The sequence below is a fragment of the Poecilia reticulata genome, chromosome 16 (genome assembly GCF_904066995.2).
Source record: "Poecilia reticulata chromosome 16, P_reticulata-male-v2, whole genome shotgun sequence".
Classification (NCBI taxonomy): Eukaryota; Metazoa; Chordata; class Actinopteri; order Cyprinodontiformes; family Poeciliidae; genus Poecilia; species Poecilia reticulata.
In genome coordinates this window covers 23,597,005-23,616,206 of record NC_088845.1, presented here as the reverse complement: position 1 = coordinate 23,616,206, position 19,202 = coordinate 23,597,005, and the positions used below count along the sequence as shown (strand labels likewise).

At 35.8% G+C, this 19,202-nt stretch overlaps 1 protein-coding gene across 1 annotated transcript in view; it reads left to right on the top strand.

Moving 5' to 3' along the window:
* The window catches only part of dnah5 (dynein, axonemal, heavy chain 5), an 81,265-nt gene that overhangs the window by 42,264 nt on the left and 19,799 nt on the right, over positions 1-19,202 (top strand). The window contains exons 61-72 of the mRNA XM_017309635.2: positions 357-480; positions 924-1,031; positions 1,722-1,836; positions 2,577-2,753; positions 5,452-5,655; positions 5,889-6,068; positions 10,405-10,542; positions 12,862-12,997; positions 13,260-13,441; positions 13,707-13,841; positions 14,484-14,639; positions 16,650-16,832. Coding sequence (XP_017165124.2) covers positions 357-480; positions 924-1,031; positions 1,722-1,836; positions 2,577-2,753; positions 5,452-5,655; positions 5,889-6,068; positions 10,405-10,542; positions 12,862-12,997; positions 13,260-13,441; positions 13,707-13,841; positions 14,484-14,639; positions 16,650-16,832 — 1,838 coding nt within the window. The remainder of the gene's footprint in view (positions 1-356; positions 481-923; positions 1,032-1,721; positions 1,837-2,576; positions 2,754-5,451; positions 5,656-5,888; positions 6,069-10,404; positions 10,543-12,861; positions 12,998-13,259; positions 13,442-13,706; positions 13,842-14,483; positions 14,640-16,649; positions 16,833-19,202) is intronic.

The window sequence follows — 19,202 nt, the reverse complement described above, 5'->3', positions numbered from 1 at the left end:
ATTGATCCTTACCACCAAAACTAAGGTGCATTAAAAACAGAAAATTTTGACACCTTTGGGGAACGACTACAACCAATTACACCAACTTTTTTTAAGGAAACCGAAAACGGAGTGTCACATTTTAAATCTTCTTTCTGTAAATTGTTGACTCACTCACAAATCCAGCTCTGCTGATATGTCAAACAATGGGGAAAAGTTAATTGAAACTCATCCCAGCTGTTAGACACAGCCCGTCTTAAAGTTTGAATTTTAGAGCTACATTTATGTGTTGGCATGTCGGCTTTTGTTATTCCTTTTTATGTTTTATTCTGATTTATTCACACTTTTTTTTTTTCCATGTGCATTCTGCCATTCAGTTTCAGAGCACTTCCTGTCTGCGTATGATATTGAGTGCTCACCGCAGATCAAACAGCAGGTAGTCCAGTGCATGGGCTCCTTCCAGGATGGTGTTGCAGAAAAGTGTGTGGAGTATTTTCAGAGGTACAACATTTCAACACTGGGATGTTTAAGCTTGGAACATTACATGACATAAAAAAAGCACATTAAACATACAAAAACTTACATTAAGCAACACACTTACTAAATGCTTTTAAAATATTTGCCTCTTACTGATTTCATTTGTCTTCGCTTTTGGTCTCTTGTAAATTTTCAACCAAATTTTAATATCAGATAAGCATACAACAATAATTTTGTTATTCTACTCCTTTCTCCCAAATAGTTAATGTAAGAGTGCATGAAGAGATGACTGTAATTTTTGGCTTACAATTGAGCTTTTTGTTTAAAAAAAAGATAATATAATATGCTAGTTTTTTTACTATGCATTCAAGTTGAAGAAGATGCTTAATAGGTAAATTAAAAATTTGAGATTTGCAACTTCTTAATATGTCATAAATTTATTCTAATGCGATCTTAACTGAACCTAGATACCGGCGATCCACCCATGTCACACCCAAGTCCTACCTGTCCTTCGTTCAAGGCTACAAGACGATCTATAAGGAGAAGAGATCTGAAGTCCAGACACTGGCCAACAGGTAAATGAAATATGGTGTTAATAAAGTGCCCATGCATAATAACAAATGTGATCTATGTGTAACCTCAAGCAGTAACAACGATTCTTGTTTACTGTATATCATAATTCAGTTATAACTTATTTCACTACTGTAGTCATACGTAAACTAATATTCAGCGTATTTCAAACTGCAATCATTTCGAGTTTAATATTCAACATGATAGGGTCACATTTTGGGTTAGAAATAAATTTTTCTTTGGTAAATCATGCTCATTTACCAGATCTTATTTCATACTTAATTTCATCTAAAAACCAAATGAAGTGCATCAAATACTGAAAGAGATTCCACACATGAAAACAACGTAAAATCTTTTCGTTAACAATTACTTACCCAAGAACCTCTGATATGTTGTAGCAGCTGCTGAAGGGAGCTACCTTGACATAAAAAAAAAAAAACATCTGACTCATGACCCGAAAGATGAAATATCTGTGTAATGCCAAAGTATTTCAATTACCTGGTGCTAAACAGAGATTGATTCAAACAGGAAGTCATTTGGGGCAGCCTAAAGCTTTACAACTACAATACAAATGCAGTCATTTGTGCTGAATTTCAGGTTTATACTAGATGGCTTTCTATCCACACCACCATAACCTTCATGCTACAAATTTTCAGAATTTACAAGAAATCTGAATGACTGTTTTTACTGTATAGGATGAACACTGGCCTGAAAAAGCTGAAAGAGGCATCAGAATCAGTAGCAGCTCTGAGCAAGGAGCTGGAGGTGAAAGAAAAAGAGCTACAGGTTGCCAATGACAAGGCCGATACGGTAAGCAGATTCGTTTTGCCTACATCTGAGTGGTTTCTGTTTTAGGTTCTCAAAGAGGTCTTTTTTCTGACAGCTGGAAGAGAACCTATGAATTCATTTCCATTTTTTAAGTAAATGTTTACTTTGGGAAATTCTGTTTGTACCCTGTGTGTGTGCATGCATTATCGGTGATAAAATCCAAAATATTTGTCTGTGTTAATGGAGATAAAAAACCCTTTGTTGTTTTTGTCTCTCTCTTGTTCTTTTTTTAAATGATATTTTGACATTTTGATATTTATCAATTTTGATATTTATGTTCATCATAACAGAATCAGAAATCTCCCGAATCTCATCATCTGATAAAAATCTGGTTATTTAACTTTTAAATATTTTGCTTTTTAACAAGATATTTTTCCAAGTTGGAATTCTGGTGCCACATAAAACTTGAATGAATTTTTAAAACCTGAAGAGGGTACCCAGTTGCAACAGATATAAACCTCTCACAGGAAATGCAGACATTTAAGAGTATGCTCTAAGATTGAAGCTTTTGCGTGACGTGATTCTGCTGAAAGGTTTGCAACAGTCCATGTTTAATCAGGATGGCTTGATTTGTATCTTGGCTTGTAACTTTAACCATGTTCCACACATTATTTTAAACTTGTGTGTTAGTCAGTTATGGTGCGAGATTTCATTTTCACCCTGCTGTGTGGTCAAAAGTGAACACTGGCGATACTCGTGGATATGACTCATTTTTCTTCCAGGTTCTCAAAGAGGTGACAGTAAAAGCCCAGGCGGCAGAGCGGGTAAAGGTCGAAGTACAGAAAGTGAAGGACAAGGCTCAAGCCATTGTGGACAGCATTTCAGCTGACAAGGCCATTGCTGAGGAGAAGCTGGAAGCTGCACGGCCAGCTCTGGAGGAGGCAGAGGCTGCACTACAGGCATGGCACTCATAACCGTTAATACTCAATATGCAATTACCAGGTTTTACCTTGGCTTTTATTTTCTTTGTTTTTTGGGGGGGGTTTATGGGAGGACTGATTAATTTTTTTTTTGTATGTGAATAAAGTCCACAGACTCAAATTGTTCTAACACAGATTAGTTTCAGTCTGCAGACTGCACAATCATTATCATTGAAGATAATGATTATTTGTTTTGGAACCAAAGGGCTGCACAATAGATAATGACCTGGCAATCATAGAAGGTGATAACACTCATACATTATTACATGGTTAACGCCCCCCAACCCCCCACCCCACACACACACACACACGCACACGCACACACACACACACATTGTTCTTAATAATAAAGCATCTGGCATTCATGAATGCCTGAACTACATGCAACATGTTGCATCAAACTAAAACAGATGAGACTCTTGGGTATTAATAATCGATGCCATGGTCCTGCAAATCGCAGTGCAAGACGGTGTATAAAATTTGAGGCTTGTCCACTGGCAAAAATAAATAAATGAACAAGATGTGCTTTTCCAAGGAAATGAAAATGACAAACACTGCAGACCATTTCCTTTCAAGATAACTATTGCCATGTGCTGTATATTCTGTTGGAACAACAGCTTTTTATAGACAAATGTGTCCTCCTTTGTAGTATACCTCTGCCAACTTGTTTATTTCTGCAGTATTTGATTTCATTCCATTTCTGCCTAGACTTGAGATTAAGCCTCTGAACTTTCTAAATGGCAGTGGCTAGAGCTCAGTGTTTCGCCAATATATCAGTTCTATATTATAGGGAGCTCAAAGATGTAATGTAGAAAAACATTTTTTTTTTTTTTTCTGAGTAGATTCCCTACCGTGCCTGAAAGTCTGTTTTGGGAAATCATATGTTGCTTTTACTTGAAGATGCTGAAGAAATTGTCAAGAGAATAAGATGAAGAGAGCTTAAGTTGTGTTCTCAAAAGAGTGTTATGCTTTGAAAGTTTTGAGTAAAGAATTTGGCAAAAACATCCAAACAAGTAATTACCTCCACTGCAATTTATGAAATGTATAGAGATAAAAAAAATCTGAAATTATAGTGATTTATTTGATGGGAGAGAAGAAAAAAGTTCTGTGTTGCACCAGGTTTTAAAATTGATGAAATATGCATAAGCCACAATACGTCACACTCTAAAAACATAGGTTATTTAATGTAATGGTCAGAAAAAAAAAGTAAATATTCCAAGAATAAAATGTTTGATCTATTCATACCTTATGGTGATGAGAGTTGTTGGATATTGGACATTGGATATATCATATAATTTATTTTAGTAGCTCATATGAAACTTACCCTGATTCCTCTTTAAAAACCCCATCATTAATGGTTTTTGAATAGGTTGAGTCTGTCTTTTGGCTGTGATGATGCTTCATTTATCAATGTGTTTTCATATTGTTTTTTGACTTATTTAATTTGTTTTTGGATCATTATCTGCATTTGGGTCCAACTCATGAATTCCACCTCATTCCTGTCACGTTCAGAGAAAGCCAATGCTCTGGCAAAACATCAAGCATGGTGGGCCCTAAATTGACTACATTGCATAACAGCATGAACTATGTAGCTTAAAGCTAATTTAAATGCAAATACATTACCAGATGAAATAGGGAAGCACCATTAATTTAGGTGACTTTATTGTAGCAAGAACTGCAAGTGAGGATAAGAGTTTCAGTTGTACTGCATTAAATTTGTGTTTCTTATTTGTTTTTTATTGCGACCAATTTGTGTTATGATGCCTTTTAAAGATTTTTTTATTTTTCTCTCTACAAGTAATCCAGCAGGTATAGATTAGGGAATATAAAATGTCCCAAAGACATGCTTTGAAGAACATATGAGTCAAATTGGTGTCAATTAAGGAACAACTCATGAATTCTTTCATGTTTGTTTATGCAACTTATGACAGTATAACAAATGAATGAAATAAATTAAGAGCTGTGTATTATAGTAGATTTCTGTGCTTATTTGTGCATGACGTGATTATTTTCCTGTACTAGTTTGTTTTGCATCAGGGTGTCACTTGATTCTCTTTATAACTTGATGTGCCAAGTGTCTAAAGTTGTTGGTCTGGAAATCAGAGCTACATTGTGATTATACATGTCCCACTGGGTAAGCGGTTTCCCACCAATGTGCTATGCCAAGCTGCTCTTTAATTTAAAATTTTCTTAATTGGAAAAAAATTTAAAGTCATTTTCTAATTAATTGTTGCATAAGACAACATTGGATTTACAAAGACATTGAATTCACAAAGAGACAACTCTTTGCAAATGGTTGTCTCTTTTTAGTCTGCTGTAATAATGCCTTATCTTTATTAATTCATATTGCCTCAATTGAATGACATCATTAAAACAAATCACAATGTTCTTTTTTTTCATATCAGATATTTTCTGTAATCTCTTTGTGACATACTCAACCATTCATTCTAGCTCTGCCCCCACTTTTCTTGTTTTCCACTCTGCACAACGAGTACCTATAACTACTCTGACGCATCTTAAATAGCCTCCTAGCAAATAAAAAAAAAGTGGAACATACTTTTTTTGAGTTGAAAAATTGACTGCTTAGAAAGTAGAAATAGAAAGGTTATCCATCTTTTTCTGCCTCGTTTATATAAAAACATATCTTGGATGTTTTCCTTTATCTTTTCAAACATAGACAATCAAGCCATCAGATATCGCCACTGTACGGACACTTGGACGGCCTCCCCACCTCATCATGCGCATCATGGACTGTGTGCTGCTACTCTTCCAGAGGAGGGTCAATAGCGTGAAGATCGATCCGGAGAAAAACTGCATCACTCCCTCCTGGCAGGAGTCTCTAAAACTCATGACAGCTGGAAACTTCCTAGGCAGCTTGCAGGTGCACTTTTAAAATTATATTGTGCAGATGTAAAAAAAACAAAAAACATAAAATTTGCTCAGATGTGATTTTAGAGATAAAGATGTGGGTTTAATGAATCATGTATCCTTACATTTCTTGCTGTAAACAGACAGGAGGTCCAGATTTTTTTTTTCTGTCTCAAACAAAACCATCCTACATCATAATACCCCACCTCCATTTTTTTCCCCCTAACATCTTTGTTTCTTTTGAAGCAATTCCCCAAAGATACCATTAATGAAGAAACAGTGGAGCTGCTGCAGCCCTATTTTGATATGCCTGACTACAACATTGAAACAGCCAAGAGGGTGTGTGGTAATGTTGCTGGCCTTGCCTCCTGGACCAAAGCCATGGCCTCCTTCTTCTCCATCAACAAGGAGGTTTTACCCTTGAAGGTAATGTACGTGAGGTAAATCACGTTTATTCAAACGATATTTGCAGACAAAATAATGTCTTAAAAAAGCAGACTTCACCACAATTTTAGGAGGTTTAGGGTAACCTCCTAAAAATGTATTAATAAAATAGTGAATACTTTCCTAAAAATGTATTCACTGAACAGCTGGACTGATGCTCGTTGGGCAATGTTTGAGGTATTCTACGAATAAGACACAATTACAATGCAGCAAATGTTTTCTTTTTTTTCTTTTTTTTTTCTTTTTGCACAGGAAAACCTCAGGCTACATAAACTACACGATTTCATGATTTATTTATGCTCTACAATCTGGGGAGCAATCAGTCTGGGTAATACAACTTTTAAGATGTCATTCTCAGAAAGAGAAATTATGGGAATGAAAATTTAAGTAAATGGAGCACTTATTTAGATATTTATAAACACAAAGGACTGGATATGGAGTTGAATGTCAAACATTATGGCATCAGATATTATATAAAACCAAACAGGGTTCATTTCAGCCATTGCTGCAACTCCAAAGTAAAATGAATTTGTTTCCATTAAAGTGATCACTTAAAATGCTATGATTAAGACTAACATTTCAGTGCATTTATATGAATTGTATTTTGTATGTATTATTTATGAGTCTACAAAGACTCCATTTAGATGTTAATGTTATCCATACGACTAAACTTGATTGAAATGGATAGAAATAAAATTGACACACTAGTCTGCACATTATGACATCGAAGCAAGGCCTTTATGAGTCAAGCGTGGGTTGAGAAGATTCTTCAAATAGTCATTGGGAGATATGACTATTTTTTCTTTTAACTCATCAGTCCCCCTAGAGTCACATTGTTCATCTGATCAATAGAGCCGGTGCACGTGTTGGTGCGAAACTCAACAAAATCTTGAAGAGCATAAAAACCCCTATTTATTGTCACGGTACCAGATCACGTTGGCCTTTTAGAAATTTCAAAAACCTTTTATATTCTGTCTCACTTAACAGTGAATCAGACACTTTGTTCTTCACGTTTAAAACGTTGTCAGATGAAGCATGCCAGTGACTGCAGCTGGACCTGAATGAATCATGTAATGTGGAGACACGCAGACGCACATGTTGCAAACAGTTACTTTTATTAAAATGTTAACGAAACAACCTGCAGGTAAACTCACACAGACCACTACAGAGCTTGACCGAGCAGTCAGAGCATGAATGAGAAAACCACAACTGTTGCTCAGACACTTTTAAGTTCTAACTCCTAACTCTTGCTTCCTACATAACATAATTAGAAACACCGAGTGACTTGTGTGTTCATCCAAGTGAACACACCAACCTATCTAGCATAACTCACCAATTAACAGATGTTTCCGCCAACTGCTTTAGCTCTGTGATTTTATAAGGAAATCCCGCTGAGCCACACTCCCTGGTGGTCTCCTATTTTTATCAGCAGCAGTGTGATAAAACCACAACCAGCAGCAGAGTACAGCAGGAAACAGGACACATGATTAATGGATAAACACGTAGAAAGGAGGGAAGGAGGCTCTTGTTGATATCAAACAATCTAAGCTTACTCAAGAAAAACATTTTGCTTTTGACCTCATAGCATTTGCATTGTTGAAATAGAAAAAATATATATTTTAAAGACTGGACAAATTCTGTTCACTTACCCTTTTTAAAAAAATACCATTATTAAACTACTAAACTAAGTACTATTATAAAACTAGTATAATATTATTTATACTACTATGAGGGACAGACTGTGGCTATGAAGAGGTACACAGAAAGTTATCCACACTTGGCACGGGTGTCACAATAATTTAATCATGACTCAATACATACTTCCCTGTGCAATGTTATGGTTTCCTTCATAGTGTGAGACACTTTCTGTCTGTGCCATCGTTGTGTTTAAATATTCATTGTCCTGATTTTGTCTTATTCTGAGGGTGGTAAGAAAAAAAACAACAACTTTGTGGTTGTCTGACTTTGTGGTGCACAGAATACAGAAAGGTTGATTTGGTGTTGATGTCATCCTCTGCCAGCTCAACCTACAAAAGTGGAATATATTGAAACCCGGCAGGGTTTTGTGTGTTATGGAGACATTAAAATAATTTATGCCATCATTCAGGTGCTGGTTGCATCAAGTCAGCAGAGGAATAATCTAGCCACTTTTGTTATTATCTTTGTCTTGTAAGCCATAGCTGGGTCTTTTTTTATTTATTTTTTTCCTTTTACTTACTTTTAAATATGTGCTGAAAACCTGACGTGTACTCTGGACTGCTGTGTTAATTTAGGTTTCCTAAAAATTGGGACAAGACAGAATTTTTGATTCAAAATCAAGAAAAAATTGATGACACAAGAAGAAATTGAATATCCTCTGGTGGTCAGCACAGACTTGAAGGAAACGTGGATGAACACCGTCAGGGCCTTTTAGTATTATTATTCTTCAGGCCACTGTCACACCTCATCTGCATGAATAATATCAGCTGGGCCAAAGTCTTTTTGACTACTCAGTGTGAGATTTGAAACAGGAAGCTGGGGCCGCGCAGGATATGAAGACATTCAGCAAAACCTGAGAAACACCTCTTTATTAAGACACTTTTAAACTGGGATTTCAGATGTATTTAAACCATATTAGAGATTGGAAGCACGATTTTTGTAAACATGAAACCAGTCTTTAATTATCATGGAAAATATAGTACAAATATTATGGCTAAAAAAAGTGGGGAAAAAAATGGCATGAAAAAACACATTTATTCTAATATGAGTCATTTTTAACTCCCTTATGGAAGAATCTAGGCTGCAACTCATAAATCAAAGGATTGATTGTAAGGGAAGTGACTATTTCCATCTACGTAAACAGCTTTTACTTCATTTAATAAAGTGTAATAAGGTAAAAAAAAAAATTAGCCATTTGAAGGCAATAGCAGATTTAAATATGGTAATTTCTCATATACCTAGATGCTGTATTTATCATTCTCATAAAAGTCACAAGATATGACAGTGAATCATGTTCAAACTAACCAGTTGAAGTCTAAAAACGGTGTCAGTATTCTGCAAATAATAGTTTGAGATGACACTATACTAGTTGTAAGTATGGTGATCGTTGTTAATATAGTTATGCAAAAATGTTTATTTTACTTAAGCTTCCTGCACATAGAACACCAGAGCAAGAGTTTGCAGAGTGGTCTCTATTTCTCTTAAGAGTTAAATGTAGCAATAAGAGACATCCTGAAGGAGGCTTTCTTGCTGTGCTGCTAGAGGCCACTTTCCACCAACCTCAGCTTTGTTCTATAAAAAGATTAATGCATCCTTTTTCAGTCTCAATTTTTTTTTTCATTTTTAGTTTGTCCTTGTAAAAACTGGTTTTGAGAAAAAGAAATCTTCTAAAGCATGAGAATTATTTTAAAGCTTTAAAAGTGCACAGTTCAATTTTTGACTTATTTGGTCTATTTTTTTCATCTGAATGTCCTTTACATGTCTTCTCTGTTACTAGGTAATAGTGACCTTATTTTTAGTCTTATTTTCTCTGTTCAGTATCTCATCTTCACCCTTACGTCTCCCTTCTTCCCGCTTCCATTATGCCTCTTCCGACTGCCTCGACTTTCTACTTCTATTACTTTCTTTCTCGCACATACTAACACCCATATTCTGTTTTCATCTCGTGGTCCTCAACATCCAAAACAACCCCGCTGCCTCTCATCCTGACCTTTTCCTTAAGCATGGAGCATGGTCTAGCAATTGATTTTCTGGTTTGTGGCTCTGCGCTGGCTTTCTTTTCAGCAAACCAGCCAGACTGTGAGACGACAGACAGGGAGACAGACGAGCATGAATGGTCTTTTTCGATGTCAATTAATAATGAATGGAAGTGGCAGACTCCCTTTTGGCCAAGCCAGCCAATAAGATTTCAGCACAGATAACCTCACAACCTTTCAGTAAATCTCTGTTTCTAAATAATTTTCAGTGCCTTATTCATTGCACCAGCATTACTTCATTTTTTATTTATTTATTTTTGCTTTTGTCTCTATTTAGATCGTTCTTTTTTGTTTGTTTCTTGTGTTTGTCTTTTTTCTGGCAACCTTTCAATGTTTACTTACAGTTCTTCTTTGGCTTCCACGTTTCCTCCTTTATCTTTTCTCTCTTATATACTGGTGGACTTTTGAATCTGAAAATCTTCAGCTCTGGGGACTCAAAGTCTGTATTGAAAAGAATTATGCTTTTTTGCTTTTTTTTATATATATATATTTTATGTAAGCACATAACAAAAACTTAACTCTGCCAACTTTTTCTGTGGGGATGGCAAGAATAACCGAGTTCTTTCGCTTCTTATTTTCATTAGGCCAATCTTGCGGTGCAAGAAAATCGCTTGGCCTTAGCCAATGTGGACCTGGAAAAAGCTCAGGCTGAGCTGGATGCCAAACAGGCAGAGCTGGACGTTGTGCAGGCGGAGTATGAGAAGGCCATGATGGAGAAGCAGGTCAGCATTTTATATATTCACAATATATTCATACTAAATTTTCAAATAACGTGTTAATAGGAAAGTGCGACAAAACTACTTATTTCTTTTTTTTGATCCTCTGTAAAATAATTGGATTTTGTTGATAAACTAACACAACTAAAAGTAGCACACAACTGTGAAGTGGAAGGTAAATAATGAGAAAAAATCTCCAAGAAAAAAGCCATAAAAAGTCCCATTTGAAATGTTCAACCAGTTATGTAGAGTGCACATGAAATATGTGGTCAGATGAGACCAAAACTGACCATTCTGACTCGAACAGAAAACTTACACTGCACTTTATGTGAATACATCATCCTCCTAGCCAGCCACGGCGAGGACAGCTTGATGGTATTTGGATGGGAAGTGGTAAAAGATTTATGAGAAGATACATAGAGCAAAATCCAGGACAATTCTGGAAGAGCACTCGCTAGAGACTGCAAAAGCTGTGATTTTGTGGCTGAAGTTAATCTTCCAGGAGGAAAACGAACCTAAAAGTAAGCCAAGAACGACTATGGAAGGATTCACATTAAACCACATTGATGTGATTGGCTGAGTCAAAATTTAGACCCAAGTCAAGTTGAGAATCTGTGGCAAGACCTGAACATTTATGTTTACACTCTAAATCTAACCTGCTTGAGTTAGAAATTGAGATATTTCAGAGAGAAACTTTAGTCTCCGAATGTGCAAAGGTGGGAGATAAACATAAAGTGTATGGCATGCTTTTCCTTTTATTAGTCTTTTATTTTATTTTGAATTTGCAAAGCGGGTATTTTTGATTTTGCAGTGAAATATTGGACTGCTGATCTATCTATAGCTGGTTCAAAATTAATTGAGGTCAGTGGTTATAAAAGAAAAAAATATGGAAAAGTCCTATTATTGTCATTAAAAATATAGAGCAGATTTCCAGATTTCCAGATTTCTCACGGTATTTTAATTGTCTTTCTATTTTTAAGCTTAGGGAACTTTGTTTCAGTCTGACCAACTTAGGTAGAAATATTATTATAAAACTAAACACAGCATCACTCACATAGGTAAATGAGCACAATTTGATATTTGAATGATCTGAAAAGGTAACCCAACATTGTATGTTCCTACTGAATATGTGCTGAATTAGGCCACTTTACAATTTCCTGATAATTCTTGACACCAGTATCCTTCATATACAAATACCATATTGTATATATTTACTGCCTAACAGTAGCTATATAATATGATTAAAGCGTTTAAATTCCCAATGTTTTTAATGCAGTTTCATAGATTGTTTGATGATTAGTGTAACATTGTTGCTTCAGCATAGTTTGGAAAATAAAGTTAGAAATTGGACAATCCAGTTTACCTGCGTTGTCAAGACAACACCAGGCACCTGATGCCCTTTATAACCAAACTTTGCTCCATGACGGCTCACAGGAACACTATTGAGAATTACTTTTTAAATTAATTAATTAAATTAATTTTTAAGTATTTTATGGCGTCTTTATGCTTGTGTTGGCTGTAATGTTAAAGACTATTCAAAAGGTCTTTTAAAATGCAGCTTGAAAACATGGGATGAGCTTCAGCTGAAATAGAGAATGACTCAGTCGGAGTCACCCGAAGGCCAGTTTTGTGCATTTATATTATCAGAACTGTCTGTCCTCTGATGAAATACAGCATGTAAACAGAAAATCGTGTGCATCATGATTGCCTGATTAGGAAAACTGCAAAGCCAGAGTCCTCTTTTATAATTACGTGATTAAAGCAGAGAGCTGCTCTTCTCCAGAGACCAACAGTGAGATTTATGGGTATAACTGCAGGTGAAAGGGACTAAGATACTCGGAAGCGGTTTCGTTTTATGTGCTACTAATCTGATCTTTATTGATGTGTAATTGCTGCTTCTCTCAGAACAGTGTCATTAGGGTGTTTGAGCAGCAAATGAAAAGTTAATTCTTTTAAATCATTCAAAAATCGCCTCTGTATAAGATGTGATTGTTCTTATGTGGGACAGGTTATTTAAGCTTTCAGATTAAATGAAAAAGATAAACTTGAACGTAATTGTACATCATTTGCTTATTTCCAGAAATAACCTGGCTTGCACTGGGTGCTTGATTCTCTACTAAATAGACAGGCAACATTTACAGCTAGCGGCAGAATTATTATTTTTCTTCTTCGAAGAAAAATCTCCTTGTCCACGATGCATACAGTTCATCCAACTAAAAACAAAAACAAAAAAAACAGTTGGACGAAAACACAGTTGAACAGACAAAGATGGACAGACTCACGAACAAGCCAAGCTGACTTGTTTGTTGGCCCATTTACCTCCAGACTTTGCTGGAGGACGCTGAGCGTTGCAGACACAAGATGCAGACAGCGTCCAGTCTCATCAGTGGCCTCGCTGGTGAGAAGGAGAGGTGGACAGAACAGAGCAAAGAGTTTGCTGCCCAAACCAAACGCCTTGTGGGTAGGTTATGTTGCATGTATGATTTAACACTTTATATTACGGAAGCAATATTTCTACAATACAAATTTTTTTTTTCTTATAACATGTAGGGTTTTGTGCATCAGAAGAGATATCACAATTATGCAGTAATTTTCTATTCAAGCCAGATGTTGGGGAAAAAAAACCTAAAACCATAAATTTGTTCATCTTTATTTGCTGAGGCAGTTTACTGTTTTTCAGGTTTTGAAAACATATTTGCTAGCGTCACTTTGGTGTCTTTCAGGTGATGTCCTTCTGGCCACAGCGTTCCTCTCATATTCTGGTCCCTTTAATCAGGAGTTTCGTAATCTTCTTCTGAGCGACTGGCAGCGAGAGCTGAAGCAGCGTTGCATCCCGTTTGCCAAAGGCCTCAATCTGACTGAGCTTCTTATTGATGCACCCACTGTTAGTGAGTGGAACCTGCAGGTTAGTCAAGGATCTGGCGAAAGACCATCACAATGGTTTGCAGTTGAAGACTAGGGATTATTTCTTTACCAAAAAAAAAAAAATCACCAAGAAAATCTCCTTGTGTTTCTGTTGAGGATGCAGCTACAAAACTGTAGCTGTGCAGCAACACGTTTGTGTTTGTTGCATAAATATTTGAAGGTTCTAAATAGACTGTTTTCTGTAGGATTAAGTGGAAAACCTTATAAATAGCAGCAGGAATGAGCTTATCCTTTCTTTGTTACAGGGCCTTCCCAATGATGACCTGTCCATTCAAAATGGCATAATTGTGACCAAAGCTGCTCGATTCCCTCTGCTTATTGACCCACAGACGCAGGGAAAGATCTGGATTAAAAACAAAGAAGCTAGAAATGAGTTGCAGGTTTGGCTGACCATCATCTTCTGATTTATCTACTCCACTTTGAGTTGATCTTTATCTGGCAACATACAAGGGATATTTGAAAATGTTGGATTCATTTATGTTTATATATCAGCATTTTAACTTTGAGTTTAAAATAGTGAGTTTGCTCTCTTCTGTAACAGACATTACAGGTTAGAAAAAGAAATTGTGTCAGATTCTGTGTTTGAGACATTCTGTTTACTTTTAGCTCTCTAATATCCAGCGTGGACGGTGCATTTGAAAAAGTATATCTGTAGGCATTACGAGCTCAGCCAAGGTCGTACACCTGTTAGAGGTAATATCTGAGCAGCGTGAATGCATTCTGAAAGCACATTATGAGTGTTTTCAAGACGCAGGGCTTAACCAGAAGTTTTCAAACCATCTTGCATTGAACATCATAAAACCAAAAATGTTTCTATCAGCTTTCCTTAAGATATTTGTTTTAAAGAATCAAGACGTAATGACTTTTGTAGGTTTTTACTTATATTTGTGATGAGAATCTTAGGAAAATCCAGTTTGATTACGGCTGATAATAATTCAGGCTACATTATAGAATCCCATATTTTCTTTTGTCTGGACATATGTAACTCACAATTTATCTTTTTTTTACTCTTTTAATTTCAGATTACGTCACTAAACCATAAGTACTTTAAAAATCATCTTGAAGACAGTTTGTCTCTTGGTCGCCCCCTGCTGATTGAAGATGTTGGGGAAGAATTGGACCCTGCCCTTGACAACGTTCTTGAGAAGAACTTTATTAAAACCGGCTCCACTTACAAGGTTATATAACTTTTTTTTTTGTTTAATTAATACCTGTTTTTTTATGTTTTTTTTCTTGGGTATTATGAAATGACCTTTTGGTGGTTAGTCGAGATATAATATGACACTACAGATAGATCTGGTCATGCTAACTAACACAACTACACAATAAGGTTAATGCAATGCGTGGATGTTTGCTCAATAAAACCACAGCATAAACTCCTCTAGATGGAGATGTAGAGTGCAAGGACTGTTGGGACAAGGAAAACAGCTGTTTTAAAACATCAATGATTTCAGTGTGGCTTCATGCACAAAGTGTGCAGAAATAACAGCTCATTCTTTCTTTTTCCCTTCATTTGTTTCAAAATCAGGACATGTGTCTCCTGAGACAACATTTTCTATTATTAATAAACTGTTTTGGATGTGGGATTAATATGTGCATCTTAAGATGCACCATCCAGTCCTTCATATCTCAGAATGTCTCAACAAATATCACGTCTCAGATGAAGGCCAACGAGTATAAAGAAGTGGATAGATTGTTTTAATTATATGCGTCTCTTTTTTTTGTACCATATTAAATATGCTAATTGCTAAACACAGTTTTTGCTCACAAAACAATTTGTTAATACCAGCATGGGAAATGGTTTTGCTGCAGCAGCATACTTAAAGCTAAACATACTGCACAATGACATGTGAATAACTATAGACAAAATGTAGGAGCTAGAGGCAAACACAGTATGTGCCACTTAATTATAGTGTTTGTGTAGGTATGTTATGCAGCATAATTAAAGCCTGGCACTCTCTCTGGATTCTACCAAATGGTTTTAACAGCTGTGAAATGTAAAAAAAAAAAAACACACCTCAGTACCTTTTCAAAATAATCCACACTTTATACTTTGTTGTTGGGTTTTTTTGTGACGCAAATACAATGTTAAAAGCTGTATACACATATATATATATATATATATATATATATATATATATATATATATATATATATATATATAATGTGTGTTTTAAAAAATTTTGCTAGGTCTTTGTGCCTTGTACTGAAACAACTTCCTCTAGTTGCTATGCAGTGTTCAAACCACATATTTTCTACTTTAAAATTGTCCATTGTTATTGTTTGATTTTTTTTTTATTTAATTTTATTTGCAAGCATAAAAGCCTTGATTAATCTGTAAAATATGTCATTACTTTGAGAGGAATTATAGCGACCACACAGTTTGACTGCAAGTAAAATCTTCTTATTTACATAACTATCTATTTTATCATACGTCATATTCAAGGTCATGGTATAAATATCACTGCTGTCAGCTTGCAAACATTTTCTCTGGTACTCGCCATCAGATTCAGTATAAAACATGCTCTGACAACAGGGATGCTCCTCAAACACAACAATCAACCAGACGTCTCTTTCAGACTATTTCTATTAATATCCTGCTTTGAGGAGGAAGTGAAGGTGTCTACGCTTGACAGCTTCAGGAACAGACATACAGATGGATAATTAGATGATCTACTGCCATGAGTAATTAAGTGTCGATCAGAGGCAAAGCAGTCTTGCACCCGTGCACGTACACATATTTATGTGCACAATTACACACAGGGATTATTTCAGAGTAGCTCTATCCTATGGCTTATTGAGGCTCTCAAAAAGTATGTGCAATGCATTTAACACCATTCTCCAAATAATTGATTTTCAGGAAGTTATTTGGCCTCTTTCTTGACTTTGTTTTTTCAGTCAGTTCAGTATTTTTTTTAATTAGGGTTTAATGAGAAGATTTTGTTACTCAGGCAAAAAAAAAAATATTGCATACAAACATTACACAAGTCTTGTTTGTGTATATATCCACCAGCTATACACATCTAGAATAATGCAGAAGCAAAGTCGGACCAGATGAAAAGTAAACAAATTGAATCCTGAATTTTAAGTGGGCCATTCCAACACAACATTCATTGTTACGCGTGTGGTAACAGTGATAGATTTGAATGTTTATGATGCTTTTGTGCTAAAAGGTAATATGTTCACAGGTGAAAGTTGGGGACAAAGAAGTGGATGTGATGAAAGGATTCAGGCTTTATATGACCACCAAGCTCCCTAACCCAGCTTACACTCCTGAAATCAGCGCTCGCACCTCCATCATTGACTTCACTGTTACCATGAAGGGGCTTGAGGACCAGCTGCTGGGTCGTGTCATTCTCACTGAAAAACAGGTATGCCTTCAGTCAAAAAGATGGTAATTTTACTTTCCTGTATGTATAATTTAATGACTTATTTAAGCAATATTATATATATATAAAATAATTAAATCTCACTGCTTCAGATTTGAAGTGGTTTGTATCGATTCTTGTAGGCTTTTAACGCCTCTCTTATTGTGTGACATTATAACTCATGAGTGTATCATCACCCTTTACAAAACAGAAACTCCCAGTCACTGATACAACGCCGCCCATATGCATCAGGATAAAATCTACTAACAAAGACACACACATCTAAAGTGTCAGGAACTTGAGCCATTCACACTGAGCAATATAATAGCTCACTGTAAATACACCAGGGCAAAGGGCTCATTGATTGTGCGTCTGAAAAGACTGGCACTGCTGCAGAGAAGCAATTTTCTCACCAGTAAGCCTAATGGGCGATCACGAAATGAAAGATTCATGGAAGATGTGAAGAATAGCATGCTATCTCCAATATGCGCCAAATATGGATATAACGATAATGAAAGCGCTGAGGCTGCTATTCCAGATTGAAAAACCAAAACCAGCTTTTTTTCTTCCGAGCTTATGGGGGTGCAGAGGGCTAGAATTATTGTTTTCATTATTTGAATTTTTCATTGATAATAAGGCTACTTTGTAAATGTAGCCACAGGCATTAAGAGCATAGGGAAACAAAAACTAGCCTAACATAAAACCAAGTTTAAATAAGAAACTCATTATTTTTTTCTATATATTTTAAAGTTGTAAGAAATTGTTGAGATGTAGCCACTCCATTCAAATCTGCTGAAGGTAATGCCAAATATTTATATAACACAGTAACTTGGTGAACAAACTGTCAAACCTCGTTCTGCCTCTTTTCAAATTAAATAACAGTCGATAAATTAAGCCTGACAAAAGACTAGGTGCAACCCTAGAAGATACTGATACTTGAACTCAGATCTGGATTGAAAGGCCAGAGTTTTAACCAATGTGCCATAGAAACCTGCTGGCACATGCCAGATCATACATTCTTGAGGACCTACAACACCATGTGATAAATATAACTTGGCGAGGGAGGGGGGGTTGAACTATTTTTGGCTGATTTCAAACTAGAGACCTTTTGCAAGTTAAGCAAATGACACTAAAGAAAATTATCTTCTAATGTTGGTTCATGGGAGAGGGTCCAAAATTTGTCAAAGGCTAATTTCAGTGATGGGCTGTAGACAATGCCAAATATCAGTACTACAGAGAATGCTATAAGGCATGTGATTCTCTCACAGAGTACAGTAACTTAATTAATAAACTGTCAAAACTCTATTTTTGCCTGATTTCAAATTAGAATCTATAAATAAAGATGGAGAAAATCCTACTGTATGGAAAATGTTGCTTTGTGCACATTTTTAGGTGCAAATATAGAAGGTTCTACTGAAAACATAACTTACCGGTAAGCTGATCTGACAGAAACAATTACGTCCCTTTTTCCTGCTAACATTTGTCACGTGAGTTAACTAAGACACAAGCTGCATGTACAGATGCAAGTGAGAGACTGCTGTGTTTCTTTTTATGTCCATCGCCATAGCAATGCATTAGAAACCAGATGATCATACTGGCAGACTGGAAGATAACCACCTTCAATCCAGACAGCAAAACTGTGAACCCATATTCTGATACTGTGGTGCACATCTAAATTAAAACCTAAAGCTGTAATGGAAGAAATGTGGAATAACCCTCATCTATTGGTTAGTTGGTCACCATAGAGACTGAACAGATGTCTTTCTGACCATATTCATTTTCACTGTTTAAAATCGAAGAATCTAACAGTTTAATAAAAACTTCAGGCTGAATATAAGTGACTGTTTATTTAAACCAGATGACTGCAGATGCTTTTTTTGAATTGTATGTGTATTATCTGTTTTGTTATACTTATAACTTATTACTGCACACATTATCAAGTCATTATTTTTGGACTGCTCATTTCTGAACATTGGCATTCATCTTCAACCATCAAAATTAGTCGTCTTTTAATCTATTCCCTCAGAAGCAGCGGTAAGGGTTTCAAACAAACATCAGTGGTGAGAACTTGACTGATATTACCTTGTTAAACGAGGCATTTTAAATAGAATGTGAAAGTCTGAAAACTAATGATCTCTCTACTATGAAGTTGGCTTAGATAACAGCATGAATTCAAAATGAGATTTACTTTGATCTTGTCCACATTAAGGGTAAATTGTCAACTTAGAATACCCCACAGTCTAAAATACGTTTCATTTGGTCAGATTCATCTTCTTCATGAAGCTCTTTAATTTTAGTGGCCCTATGCTGTTTTTTTTTTTTGTTTTTTTTACAGTCACAGATTTATACTTTATATCTACATCTCCCTGTGTG